The sequence below is a fragment of the Theobroma cacao genome, chromosome 6 (assembly GCF_000208745.1).
Source record: "Theobroma cacao cultivar B97-61/B2 chromosome 6, Criollo_cocoa_genome_V2, whole genome shotgun sequence".
Taxonomy (NCBI): Eukaryota; Viridiplantae; Streptophyta; class Magnoliopsida; order Malvales; family Malvaceae; genus Theobroma; species Theobroma cacao.
In genome coordinates, this window is record NC_030855.1 from 6,077,760 (window position 1) to 6,092,753 (window position 14,994).

Genomic DNA, 14,994 nt, shown 5'->3' on the forward strand with positions numbered 1-14,994 from the left:
TCAATAGATTCGAGCAAGCTCCCATGAAATCAAAGGTTATTAAAACTTATATGTAAATCACAAATCGCCTCATATGCGAGGAGTTAAAATCACATCATTGTCACAATATAAATAGGGGAGTTGTAGAAAATCGTATAATTCCGTTTTCACCATGCAAAGAAATACAAGTTTGAAAACCCAGAGAGATGCCACTCTTGAGTAGAAAATAGAAATAAAACTCGTGGTCCCACTACCACGTAATAACATCTGGAAGCGTCGCTTCCATCGGATTCTCACATGCCATGACAGTCTCAACGATGTTGACCGACATCGGTCAAATCAAGCAGTCACAATCGCAAATATCACTAGTGGCCTTGCCGTGTACATATCACAGACCATGGCTCCAGCCATGTCTAACAGCCTGTCGGTGACCCAAAGGTTCTCTAGCTAGAGCTCACTCATGCACGAGGGTCATACTTAACCGAAGTAACAACCGGCCTACTCTCGAATCTCCCTGTTTAATAAAACCATTTAAAAATCTAAATTAGGTTTTCAAAGAATCATTTCAAATCATTTTCAAAATACCGATCACAGTATCATGTTAAACCCTCTTTCCATAAGACTTATATTATAAACCTTTGCAAGAGATTTACATATCAAAATGGCATGGTGAATATGTGATTAAATTCATGATTGCACACCACACAAACAATAAGGCACATTTTGGATATAAACCGCATTGAAAAGCTTGTTTTCCTATTTAAAACACTTTACATATATAATTTATACATATATATTCAAAACACATTCAAACATCATAAAAATCACAAAATTTCTAAGATTCTACCAGCTCATGCTATCCACAATTTGCGTTTAAAGTAAACCATACATATATGTATATATATAATTACAAAAATTTTAAAATAGACACCCCTACTCACCTTACGATAGTGGGACACTAAGTCGCTATTTCTACTTGCCGGTTGCTTGTTGCTTCCTTCGGCATGCCACCACAGTACATTACCTTACTTTTGCACTTCCTAGCAACATCCCAAATTCAATATCTTTAGTATATATCATTTCTACTTCTTTTTCTCATTCAATCATGAATCCACATTCAACTAACTTATATCTTAACACATTTTTACCAAAGTTACTTATATCCTTTGCTTGCATATTTCTTTAGACTATAAATACCGGTAACTTATTTATGACTTTAACACACATATTAACCTTTCCAAAGATATTTACCAATATCAACCATCATTTCCACACCAAAAACCTAGCACATGGCAGCAACTATAATTTTTCTTCCATCAAGCATTTTCTAAGTCCACATGTACCACAATTTACACTTACATGATATCACCAATCATAACATCAATATTCATAACTTTTTAAAGCTTTCACTACAACACACATCCATGTATTACATTGTTCCAAGCTTAAACTATCATATTAACATCATACATTGCATGTCATGCCACTTTTCTCTCACCTTAGTTTCACTCGACACCCACGGGTTTGGTAACTTGCATGTCAATGAATGGTCTCCAAATCTAATTGATCTTTGCTACCACAAAAAAAAACCTCTCATGATAATTGGTTCAAGATGCATGCATTCAAGCAAAACAATAATTTCTACCTTCCTTACCTTGAAATCTACAAGCCAAACCACCAAAATCCTTTCAAACTTTCACAATGGTGTGTGGGTGGGGAGGAAAACCTCTCGATTTTCCCTTTCTCCTCCAAGGCAGAACCTCCTCCTCCAAGCTTTTCCCTCCTTTTTTTTTTCCTTCCCCTTTCTCCTTTCTTTCTTTCCTTTCTCTTCTTTCTTTTATTTCTCTCTTTTTCTTGCTCTCGAGTGAAATTTATCAAACCCCCTTTCTTTCCTTTTTTCTTCTTCCTCTCGAGTGGAATGTTCTAAAGCTTCCTTTCTCTCTTTTTCCAAGCCGACTTCCCCTTTCTTTATGTCTCCATTATGCGGTTTTATTACAAGAAGAAAAGAGATAAAAAAATCATTTTGATGTTTCTTGATGTGGGGGCCGACATGGCAAGTATAGCACTTGTCAATCTTCTTTTTCTTTGCCTTCCTCAGTTATGGCTGCCCCCCCCTCCCCCCCGCCCCCCCCCCCCCCCCTCCAAGACAAGCCTTAAAAATTGATTTTTACTTCTTCTTTATCACACATGGGTGACTTGTCCAAGTCATGCCTCCCTTCTTCTTTTTTTTTTTTTACTTCTTTATTCCTTGATTTCTTTTCTTTTCATTTGTTTATTCCATGCTCCATGTACAATTTATAATTTATTTAATCATTCTTTGACTCATTCAAATCACATATCTATCTCATATTCCATATAATCCAACCTTACTTAGTTAGTAAATTCTCATTTAACTTTAAAATGTTAAAATTTATGCATAAATCCTCAAACTTTTCTTTATTTACCGTGTGACCCTCCAACTTTTGTCCTTTATAATTTGATCTTTTCAACATTTATTAAATTCCAATTTTCTTCTATTTTTCTTCCTTTACATGTGTACAAATAAAATATAAATTTTACACTTCAACGCCATATCACCATAATATTTAAATATTTACTTACCTACTCTATCTCTATTTAATAAAGACACGTGGGCACAACTATTGTCGTTTTTCTTCGAAATTCTTTCTTATTTCTTCTCCCTCACTTAGATTAGTCATATAATCCTCTTTCATAACTAATTTTGACAACAGATAAAATATTAATATTTTAATATTATTTTATTCATAAAATATTATTTTATTTCAAAATTCTCCACTTATCTCTTGGAGACCCAAAATATCTCACTTTATCCCGGTTCACTTCCGAATCACCTTTTAACTCGGTAATTCATCTTTGATAAAAATGTTATTATTTAATTATTATTTTCGCGCGTGTAAAATATTTTACTTCACATTATTCTTTTTATGCGTCACCACTCTTTGACACTTAAATTTACATCAATTGTCCCTTCGTCTTATCGATACGGTTATGTTGATTACTATACGGGGTTATGGGGTGTTACACACGTTAAAGCCAATGTAAGGAGACAAGGCAAAGAGACGCAAAGCATAAAAGATGGCTATTAACTCGACAAAGTTAGAATTTAAGTAGACTAGGGGGTCAAAGAACACCCCTACAACATATCCTTCCAAATTCCTTAGAATCCCACCACAACTTGTCAAGTTTGGCTTGCCTCTGGCCAAACTATCTACAATAAACTTAAGATCACCTCCATTTGGGGGCTGCCAAGAAACTCTAAGACTAGAGCCGGCCCTTTGGCGAAGCCAACCAAGTAAGGGCTTTAAGCCCCCAATTTGAGGAGGTCCAAAATTTAGGAAGGATTTATAATTTTATAATAATTATAATAGAATTAATTATATTAAAATATATAAAAAGTAAAAAATATATTAATAAAAATATTTGTTTTTTCACTTTTCTAATTATGTGTCTAATAAATCTCAATTTTCTATCACTTTTTTATTTCTAGAATGCTATTTATTCTCAACTATATTCTTTTTTTTCCAATCAACTAATGGTCATATATATTTAATCATCTCCAACAGTAATTTTTTTCTCACTTATTTCTCTTATTTTCAATAAACTCATTTAATGATTTCCAACAATATTTTTTTTCCTATATATAAAACCAATTTTTTTTTGTTTTCTATATAGCGGTCAAAAGTTGAAATCATTAGATGATAATAGTTTGAAAGAATATGGTCTTAATCTTGAATGTTCCTTAAAATATAATAACTACTCTGATATTGATGGTTTAGATTTATTTTCAGAGTTAAAAAATTTAAGAGAAATTATACAGGAAGAAAACAGTCCAATTAACATACTTAATCATATAAGAAGACTCGATTCTTTTTCAAATGCATATATTACTTTTAGAATAATGTTTACAATTCTAGTAAGTGTTGTATCAGGAGAAAAAAGTTTTTCAAAACTAAAATTAATAAAATCTTATTTAAGATTAATAATGTCTCAAGAAAGATTAAATTGATTGACTATATTATCAATTGAAAAAAATATTAAAAGAACTTGATTATAAAAGTTTAATTAAAAATTCTGCATATCAAAAAGTTAGAAGAATAAAATTTTAATAATTTTTTTTAATTTCAATAAAAAAAAATCTCATTTAAGTATTTCACTTTAGGCCTTTGAACTTATTGAGCTACCTTGTCTGAGACGTGTATGGAGTGAAGTTCTCTTGGAAATTGAGTTATTAGGTTTCGTCCACCAACCCATATCGTTAATGGAATCAACTCCTTCACAGGCACCGATCTAGAAAAGTGAGCACGTTTTAATAAAGGAATAGGATTTCCAAGCAGTCCCACACTTTGCTAGAGAACATCGCCCCTTTCCGCGCTAGCCATAGGCACCAAAAAGTTGAGCCACAAACAATCATCCATCGCTTTCATGTGGTGCCCGTGAAAGCATAATCAACCCACAACTGAATAAAAGATGAGATTGTGATGGAAGTTACCCATGATAAACCCCACCATTGGAGAACTAAGCACCATTCCTTCCAACTAAATTGATATGTGAGAAGAATGTGGGAGCAAGTTTCCTCCTTCAAATCACACCATACACAAAGTCTTTGCTCCTCATTAAAATGAACTCCGCAAGATGTAAGAAAATGTTCAGTGGGGATGGAATCAAGAATTGCAAGTCAGAGAAAAGAGCTGAATCTTTAGTGGTATCATTAACTTCCAAATAGATTAGAACCATACACCATGGTCCATAAGATCCGCATCAAGGAGGGAGCAAAAGATTTTGACTGAAAAGTGACCTTTAGGGTGATGTTTCCATAGAAGCCTATTTTCTTTCCTAGGTACTAAAACCGCATTGGAAAGCTCAAGAAGTATCTCATTATAAGCATCATTGTCCTATGAATAAAGATTACTTTTGAAATTAATAGTCCAAAAACCAGTGTTCCACACATCCATAACCTGAGCGTCATTGTCCACTACAAGTGAGAAGAGACGTAGATATTTGGCGCTAAGTGGCTCATTAGCAAGCCTCCACTTATCCATCCAAAAATATATGGAAGCCCCTTTGCCTATCATTCTTGTTCTTAGTATATATTGATTATTGGTTTTATCATTGTAAGTCTCAATTCTAATTAAATCAGAGAGAAAAGGTAAGTTTATAATTTTTTTTCCATAAGTATGCGTTTATAAATAGATTACTTAGTTGGAATTTTTGGGCTCTTTTATTATACCATTATTGTTCTTTTTTCAATGAAAACATTTCTGTCATCAAAGAGAAAAAGTGTTCTCTTGGTACAAGTTTTTTTCCCTGTAAAATTGTCGAAATATAATAATTTCAAGAAGTTAAAGGTATTTGACTTCTTAACTATGATTAGATAATATTTTGTTGAATAATTCCATATGGAAGGGAAGTAGATTAAGCTGGAGGATAATCTATGGTGCTGACCCGAGCTCCCAAACCTATCAATTAACAGAATCAATATAATAAGATTGGCAGGTCTTGACTTCTAAAAGCGGTTTATTCTTGGTTAATCAAAATGAAAAAATGGATGATTATAGAGTTAAATCCATAGCATTAGTCGTTAGATCAAAGTATAGCTTTTTGACTAACTTGAGAACACACCAATGTTTCCTTCGCCGGTACAAATTCGCTGCTATATAATTTCCTTCTAGTTACATTTTAATACAATATCCTTTGGTCAAACATATAAAATTTTGTTTTTTTAATATTTTTAGATTTGAAGAGTTAAAATAAAGGTCAAAGTACTACATAAGTTTTTGAACTTTTGAATTATATTTTTCTATTGTGTGTATCAAGTGATTTCAACAATCGTTAGGCTTATAGTTACCTGACATTTGCACAAGTGGATGTTGATGTGACTTTTTTGACTTGATAAAAATTAGGTAAGTGGAAAAATATTTCAGCTGGGACATGTTGGACATTAATTCTAATCAATCAGTTTTATTATGGTACAAAGGATTCTAACTAGTCATGGATTTAAGGTTCCAGGTATCCTACAAAATATTTTTGTCAAAATTAAAATTTATATGAATAAAAATAAAAAAAATTATGATTTCTTTATATATAATAAAAAAATAACAACTATTTTAAAAAATTTGAGATAATTCAAGAGATTTTTATCTTGAAAAGAAAGGGAGGAGCATCTTATCTCTTGTAACTTAACTATAGGATTAAAAAAAAAGTTAAATGATTGACAGCTTAATTTATATGAATTACATGCTTTATCTATAAGGAAAGGTATAATGAAAGGTAGAGAACAACAAAAATGGAATTTTAGAATTCAATACAAATTTATTGTTTTTAGGTGTATATATAATCTCTACTAAAAAATTTTAAATTATTTAGAAAATATAAATAAGATATTATTTTATTACATTTAATCAAGTCTTTATATTTTTATTTTGATTCAAATAAACTTTTATAACTAATGATTAACTAACTATTGTTATTTTGATATTATGTAATGTTGACGTAATATGTTGACGCATATCATAATGAATAATGATGTGGTATAATTGGCATATCTACATAGTATTTTCACCTTCTACGTCAGTACCATGTCAACGTCAGGTGAATGTAAAAAAATAAGCGATGTTTTGATTAATTGTCGTTAGTTATAAGATAATATAGTCATAAGGTCCTATTTGATTTAAAATAAAAATATAAAGACTTGATTGAATAATTAAAAAAAATTGTAAAACATTACACCTTAGTTTTACCTAATGAAGTGCTGGCCGGCCCCATGGAAATATAATTCCAGCCGTTGATACCGTAAATATACGCCACAATAATGTATTGGATACGAAGGTCAAAACAGAGCTTCTATTCTATTTACAAATGACCGTCACTCCTCCATGGAATTTGGGAAAAGATTGCAAGATGAATTCCATCTCAGACCTGCATTACTACTTGCTATGCTTCCTCCTGTTGCTCTTCTCTGCTTTTCTTCTTCGATCCATCTCCAACAAATCCAGTAAATCAGCTCCCGGCCGGCATCTTCCCCCAAGCCCACCGTCCCTCCCAATCATCGGTCATCTCCATCATGTCAGGCCAGTACTACATAAATCCTTCCACCACCTTTCTTCCAAATACCGCCCACTACTCTATCTCCGCCTCGGCTCTTATCCCTGTGTTGTCGTTTCCACATCCTCAATGGCTGAAGAAATCTTCAAGACCCAGGATGTCAACTTTGCAGCTCGCCCTGTATCTCCCTTCGGAGACGGCTTACTCTTTGGAAACGACGGCTTTATCACCGCTATGTACGGAGACTACTGGCGGTTCATGAAGAAACTTTGCGTGACTGAATTGCTTGGAACACGACAGGTGGAAAGATCACGGGCTGTTCGGCACCAAGAAATTACACGGTTTTTGCGTCAGATGATTCAAAGTGCAAGCAATACTGAGGTTGTTGACGTGGGTGCTCGGCTCATGAAGCTTACAAACAATATTATTTGCAGGATGGTGATGAGTACAAGTTGCTCGGAGGAAGATCATGAGGCGGAGAGGATTAGAGAGCTGGTGAAGAGATCATTTGAGCTGGCTGGAAAGATGAGTCTTGCTAATTCGTTGGGACCATTGAAGAAATTTGGATTTTGGTTATATGCAAAAGAAGCAAAGGAGGTGACTACAAGGTATGATGAGCTGTTAGAGAAGCTACTTAAGGAGCATGAAGAGAGAGCAAAAAGCAATGATAGAGAGGGTAATAAGGATTTGATGGATATTCTCTTGGAAGCTTATCATGATGACGAGGCAGAGTTTAGGATTACTCTGGGACAGTTGAAATCCTTCATTCTGGTAACACATTTTTCTCATTTTCTATGGTAGTGACAATTGGCAGGGATGTGATCCTTCTTTGAAAAGAAATTACATCAGGCTTTGCTTCTATGCCTGTGGCTCAGACTCGGCCGATATTATTAATCTAATCTGGGACTAATTTTGGTTCCCTAGCTTTTACACAAAACTTGAGCCATTTCTTTATAATTAGCTTGATCAGTTTTGTAATAATCAGTTGTTTCCTAACTAATTCTACTCCTAATTTGGGAAGGGAAAAATTCTTTAATCCAAGAAAAACAACAAATGGGAGAAGTCATAAAAAACTTGTACTCCTTTGATTCTAAATTGAATATTCACTTTTCAAATGTCATTAAATTTTAAAAATGATTATAATTTCATTATAATTTTACTCAATTTGGCTTTAATCTGTCTGTTTTTTTTTCTTTTCCTGTTGGGGGATGCCAGGATCTCTTCATTGGGGGCACCAGTACTTCAGCAGAAACCATGCAATGGGCAGTAGCAGAGCTCATTAATCACCCTACTGTTTACAAGATTGCCAGAGATGAAATAGAGTCAGTTGTTGGAAGAAGTAGACTAGTTGAGGAAACAGATATCCCAAGCCTCCATTATCTGCAAGCAATTGTGAAGGAAACATTAAGATTACATCCAAATTCTGCCTTAATACCCAGAGTCTGCCATCAAGGCTGTAAAATCAATGGCTTTGATATACCTGCACGTACTCCAGTAGCAGTCAATGTCTATTCCATAGCCAGAGATCCAGCAATATGGGAAAATCCAAACGAGTTCTGCCCTGAGAGATTCCTAGTTTCCTCTAAGACGGAAACCAAGGGACAGAATTTTGACTTTACTCCTTTCGGAGGTGGAAGAAGAGCATGCCCTGGCAAAAACTTGGCTTACGCAGTAATGAATACTGCAATTGCATCTATGATTCAGTGCATTGACTGGAAGGTTATTGGTGAAGATGGAGATGGGGCTAAACTTAGTATGCAGGAAGCAATAGGCATGTCCCTGACGATGGCTTCTCCACTTCGATGCCTTCCTTTGGTTTATTTTAATCCATTTGAAGCTTAAAAATGACTCTTCAAAGTCAACTTCAAATAGTTTTAGTTTAAATGTGACTCTTTTCTACATGTATATAGATATATATACTATTGGGTGAGGGCTGATCATGTGTTAAATACAAATAAAACTCGACGTAATTCAATTTAAAAAAATTGAATTACACCTCACCCTCTCAGGATCTGTTCTATGTCAAATTGAGTGCTGAATTAAATTAATAAATAAAATATATGTTCATATCACTTTACCTAAATAACAGAAGTTGATGAATCCTTTGCTAAATCATCAAATCAACTTTCAAAAAGCTCAACCACCTTAGTCCGGTTGTTACAAACCAAAGCTATCTAAAGAGTCCTTATGTAGCCTCTAATGGTCATCCACAACAATGAATTAGAAAATCCCTCTTTAAGGATTGGGAGTCCTTTGTCACAGCCCAATTTGTAGGCTATTACCGGCACAAGGGCCCAATGTGCACAGCCCACTAAGCCCAAGCACGCTTATTTATGAAATTCTATTTCATCATTCCCACCATCATTTCTAACCACAAATTTTTATTCTCAACTATACGTATTTCAATAATAAACAAGGCAACCAAATATTTATATTTGTACTAATCCAAAATACTGTCATTCATTGCCATCTTATAATGGCATCATCAATTCATATATACATCTATTGTTTGTAGCATAAATCTTAGCGATTTACATTGAGTGTAACTCCACATGCAAAATTCTTGACGACCAGCGGAGTGACTTGGGTGAGGGCACAACTACCGAATGCAATATACCTACCAAGGGGTGCATAAGAGTGGTCTCCTTAATCCCGATCCCAACTAGCTACGAATCTGAAAACATGCAATATTAAAGAGTGAGTCTAAACTCAGTGAGTGAACATAAGAAGGGAACAAGCAACAACAAGGAATGTTTTAGAAAACATGATGCACTTACGATAAACCATGCAATTTAGTCTAATTTTTAGTTTAAACCCCTCATTTCAAACTTTGAATGTTTAATCCCTTAATGTTACAAGGTCCATGATGAACCATAAAGTTGAATAGAATGAAAATTTCAGCAATGACCAAGCAAGACAAACAAACAGAGGGTTTTCATGCTGTAGCGAAAAGGCATTCTTGGTTTGCATATGCTTAGATTTTTCAAGCATATCTCCCACTACATAAGTCCAATTGACATGATTTTTGGTCATTAAAGCTAAAAGGTTGGGCTGCAACTTTGATGTTTATCACTTTGCCCAATTTTGATCGGAAGGTAGTCAAAATCTTTGTCAAAGTGAAAGCACTACTCTAGAATTTTGGAACCACTCGATAGTTTCTCGCTACGACGAGATTCATTTTTGCTGCAGTGAAATTCCTCGCTGCAACAAGAATCCATTCTCGTTGCAGCAAAATTCAGAGAATGGATTAAGTCTACCTACCTGAGAGTTTCTCGTCGCAGCAAAAATGAATCTCACTGCAGCGAGAAACAGAGCAATTTAGTTGAAGGAGTCTTGTTACATCAAAAAGCCATTTTCTTGCTGAAATGAAAAGCAATTTGGGGGCAATTAACAATGCCAACATACAACACAATCACAAATATTTTCATAAACTTTCTATAACATATATATATACATACATCATCATGCATACCATCCCGCCACACTCAGCTCATGTGCACTCCCTACATGCACAATGCAATATCATCATCATGTGCACTCCCTATTCGCACATAGCTGGGTCATCATTAGCTCATGTGCACTCCCACACCGCACATAGCTGGATCATCATTAGCTCATGTGCACTCCCACACTGCACATAGTTGGGTCATTATTACCACACAAAAAGAGCATCTAAAGCATAATATACACATCAATATAATGTGATAACGCATGAACTATTCATATTGCACATTTCATAAGATAGAAACATTTCATCAAAGGCTTGTTCCCTAAGTATATTTTTTAAAGTAAAAACAAATGAAACTTTCAAATGATTTATTTAAACATGTAAGCACTTCCCAAAACATTTTGAAATGGGTGTGGGGCTTTGTTGGAACCTTGGTAGCTTTGTAAGTGAATTTCTTTCCAAGAATTTTCAAGCTATTATAGAAGCTCTCTCTCTTTCTCTCTCTAGAACACCTAGCTAGTTAGAGAAAGTATAGGAGTAAGACTTTTTAAGGGTTTTAAGGTGAGAGAGTGAAAGAGCATGAAAAACCCTATAACAAGGTGTGTAAAAGCATGAAATTTAAGGTTAGTTTGAGAGGGTGATGGAAGCTTTGAGAGAAGCTTTCATGGAGGATGAAAGAAACGTGAGATGAGAGGAAGAAGAAGAACAAGCTGCTAGAAAAATGAGGAAGCTGCTGGAGGAATGAGATAGTTATGCTTAAAGTTTATCCAAGTTTCATGCAATTCACCAAAATGCCCTCAACAAGGTGACTTTGTCTTCCTCCTATCCTTTGTGCAATCTTTTTACTTCTTTGACATTAAGACAAAGTCCATAATAGTCTAGAAGTACTCGAGTTCACAAAAATGTAAAATTTTTTACCTAATATGCAAAATGACCATTTTACCCCTATTGTGATAATTATTAGTATTTCTATTTTTTTCGTTTATTTATCATGATATACATCATTCATTTACTCCTTAGGCTTACTTAGGCCTTAATAATATTAGGAAATCTACTTTTAGGAGGTCATCAAAAAATAACGAAATTACCCTTGGTCCGTGTTATCGCGTCTAGTTACGGGTCTATGGAGGTCGAGGTTTCACAATACAAGGGTACTAGGTGTTACATGCTATGCCTTAACAATGTGCTAGCAAAGATGAGTTTCATAAACTCATAATCGACACAAAAATTTTGGGGCTAAACACACAAAAGAAATCAAGTGAATGGAAAACTACTTTGCTCCACACTATGAGCGGCAAGGCAAAAAGAATTTCTATTGTACCGTTCTTCTAATTTTTTAGCCACTTCTTTTTTTTTTTTGTTTGGAAGTTATAGTAAGGTATTTATACCTTATATTAATTTTAAACCCTAATTACAAATTTATTTTGTAATTGCCAATTAATCCAATAATTTGATTAAACAATTTAATTAAGTCCTTAAAAAGCCCAGTTAACTTAATTGTTTAATTTAATCAATTAGGCCCAATAATTCAATTAAAAAATTTAATTAATTAAGCCCAACAATTTAATTAAAAAATTCAAATCAATTTGACCCAATGACTTAATTAAACAATTTTAATCAATTAGGCTCACTAAGTAAAGTCAACAATTTAATTAATTAGGTACAACTTAATTAAACAATTTTAATCAAGTGCTTGAAAAGCTCATAACTTCTAATTTGTTTAAATCCAACTTAATCACCTCTCCCATTTTATTTTCAACATTCATTTTAAGTGTGTGACACATTAGGCTTCTAACATGTTGGCAATGAACTCAATATAAAATTCTTAAGTTACACTTAGAATTAGATAAATTTAAACTACTTTAAATTTATCGTTAAGCAAGTCAACTACTTAGAGCTCATAGACCAATATTGGGATCTAGCAATCCATCATGGCCACCCAAATATTAAAAGAGTCAAGATGGTTTGACTCAACCTTTCAGTGATCAGTTTTTCAATGTAATTCATTCCCTCATCATGTATCCTAGAGATGATAAGAGTATGGTGCAGTGGCTACTTTTATTGATCTCTATATTCATTCTTAAAGTTTGACCATCAACTTTATAAAGACTTATGAAGCTCCTTTCATAATCTTTAAGTCGCCTTGGCAAAGGGCTTCAATAAGTTAATATCAACTAAGAACTGTTAGAATATGTCTTTTAAATCACTTGGGGTGATGATTCTTATCTTGATCACTCATTTGCCTTCACATGCTTCATGCTATACCCAAAGACATCTTATTTTAGCATCTTTGGTTAGGCACTATAGGGATATAATCAAAACATAGCACTCCACACATAAGACAACCTAATGTCTCTATTGGTCCCAAATAAATGTGTTAGAGGGGGATGAGTAGCACCTTTTGGCTCTTAATAAAATTAACTTCTAGTTGGGGACAAATGCAAGATAAAAGAAAGATTTAAAGGTGATTGAAAAACTAAAAACAGAGCAGACAATCATACTAGAATTTATAATGGTTTGGTCCAAGACCTACATCCACTACCTTAATTGTTCAACCAAAAATTTTTCAAACCAATCCACTATGAAGGGTAAAATTCACAAGCTTCCATCAAGCTTTACAATGGCTTTTACTAGGCTCAGCCAAAACTTTTCACAATGGTTTTTGCCAGAATCAACCAAAACCCAACAACTAACTTTTTTAGGCTAAGTTAGAACCTATACACTCAATCAAGCAATCCAAGCTTGAATAAATCCCTTAGAGTGTCTCGCACACTCTAAGTATACAAAAAAAAGAGAAATGAAGGTGTGTCTATGATCACTAACTTAATCTAAATGGTACAAATTGAAGTGCTTATCTCAAATACAAAGATAGGAGTGAAGTGCTGTAAGAATGCAAAGAGTTTTTACTGGTTTTTTAGCTCTTTTTGGACTTAGAAGCCTTAATTACATTTTCTAGCCTTTGGGAGCCTTTTAAATACTTGAAAAATCAGCTCTGATAGGTGTTAGGTAGTTTTTGACCGTTGGAAACAGTTTGGTGGCAGATCTAGCCGTTAATTTGTCTTCTAGTGCTCAATTTAATTTTTTTTGCAGAATGATCTTAATTGACTAACTGCACTCTTAGTTGACTAAGTCGTTTCTGTTTTTTGATCCCAGTTTTTAGCAGTGGGCACTTAGTTGACTAACTTACTTCTTAGTCGATTAAGTTGGTTCTGTCTTGAAGTCCAGATTTTTGGCAGTAAGCTCTTAGTCGACTAACTTGCTTCTTGGTCGACTAAGTCTTCTCTGTCTCTTAAACCTCTTGAGCTTGCCAACTTCTTATTTGAATTTTAGCTGACTAATACCCTTCATTATCCAACTAAGAGGCTTTTGTTTCGTTGATTAATTGTGGCTTCTTATTCATATAATTTTTTATATGTCCCTTGGAATAATTTATTTATCTTTGGCATACAATTCTTGTCCTACACACTCAAATAGAAATATTAGATACAAATGAATGAGAATGTTTTATTATCATCAAAAACTAATGGAGCCAACAGTCTCAAGTCCAATGAGTGTTTGCATAAATGACACATGAGAAGTATTGCATAGACACTTAAGTGAAATACCAAATGCATTTTTCATGACGAGTCATGTTTAGTGAACTTCTTCTCCTAGGCAATCACTTATATTCTAGTTCCAAGTATCTGTATACTTCAATCTATGAGATTGATTGCTTACTTCCAAAGTAAGGAACATAGAATATACTAGTCTCTGAGCATTATTGATGTCCAGTCTCAATGATACATTGACCAAGAACATTTTGAGATTATGCTTTGATGCATAGGGATCTCATAATTGCAACCCTATACAGTTCATTTGCAAGGCATATTAATCTCATGGACTTCATCCAATTAGATTTATAACATATTATAATTGATGTCTTACTGATGAAAGAAAACCTCTAATCATTAAACTTGAATGATATTGTTGCATGATTGGAATCAAGCCTTAACCAATCTCAACTGGCTGTAGGGCTCATTCCATTATAACATCTCCTACTAGTACATAGCCAATTGCTACCTCATTATATGTGGATTCAAATCCATCTAGCAATCGTGTCTCCAAATAGACTCGCTTATGCGCTTCAATGTGGTTAGTTGCTTTTATTTATCTTCGTGATATCCATGCATCACATCATGTCATATTACTATATCTAGATTCAATGAGACCTAGGTTCTATTAGTATGGCTCCATTGTTACATTAACAAAGTTCAAAACCCTTTATTAGTTCCATAAACTAAGAATCTAAATATCTTCTATTTGAGCCCTTTATAATGGGATGTATATGACTTTATTTATGTACACATATAATCCCTTTTGTTCCTTGGGACCATTCCAACTAGCCTATGTTGTATTCATCATATGCATGTGTCACTCTATGTTATGCTATTTGGCCTCTTCTTCTTTTTTTTTTGGGTCATTGTGCTCCCACTAAATCCAAGATCCTTTGTGAGAGTAATATTCAA

General features: G+C 34.0%; 1 protein-coding gene and 1 long non-coding RNA gene across 2 annotated transcripts; one reads left to right on the plus strand and one right to left on the minus strand.

The window, feature by feature from the left end:
- Positions 927-1,905, minus strand: LOC108662552. Its single transcript, XR_001928434.1, has 3 exons — positions 1,634-1,905; positions 1,478-1,547; positions 927-1,019 (listed from the first exon to the last, which is right to left on the minus strand). It is a non-coding gene; the product is annotated as an uncharacterized LOC108662552 (long non-coding RNA).
- Positions 6,685-9,110, plus strand: LOC18595553 (cytochrome P450 705A5). Its single transcript, XM_007023561.2, has 2 exons — positions 6,685-7,812; positions 8,257-9,110. Exons 1-2 carry the CDS (start codon positions 6,856-6,858, stop codon positions 8,881-8,883), a joined length of 1,584 nt encoding a protein of 527 aa, XP_007023623.2. The 5' UTR covers positions 6,685-6,855; the 3' UTR covers positions 8,884-9,110.

Coding starts and splice junctions, on each gene's coding strand:
- LOC18595553 (XM_007023561.2), top strand. CDS start 6,856: ATGACCGTCACTCCTCCATGGAATTTGGGAAAAGATTGCAAGATGAAT. Junction 7,813..8,256: donor AGTTGAAATCCTTCATTCTG/GTAACACATTTT, acceptor GGGGGATGCCAG/GATCTCTTCATTGGGGGCAC.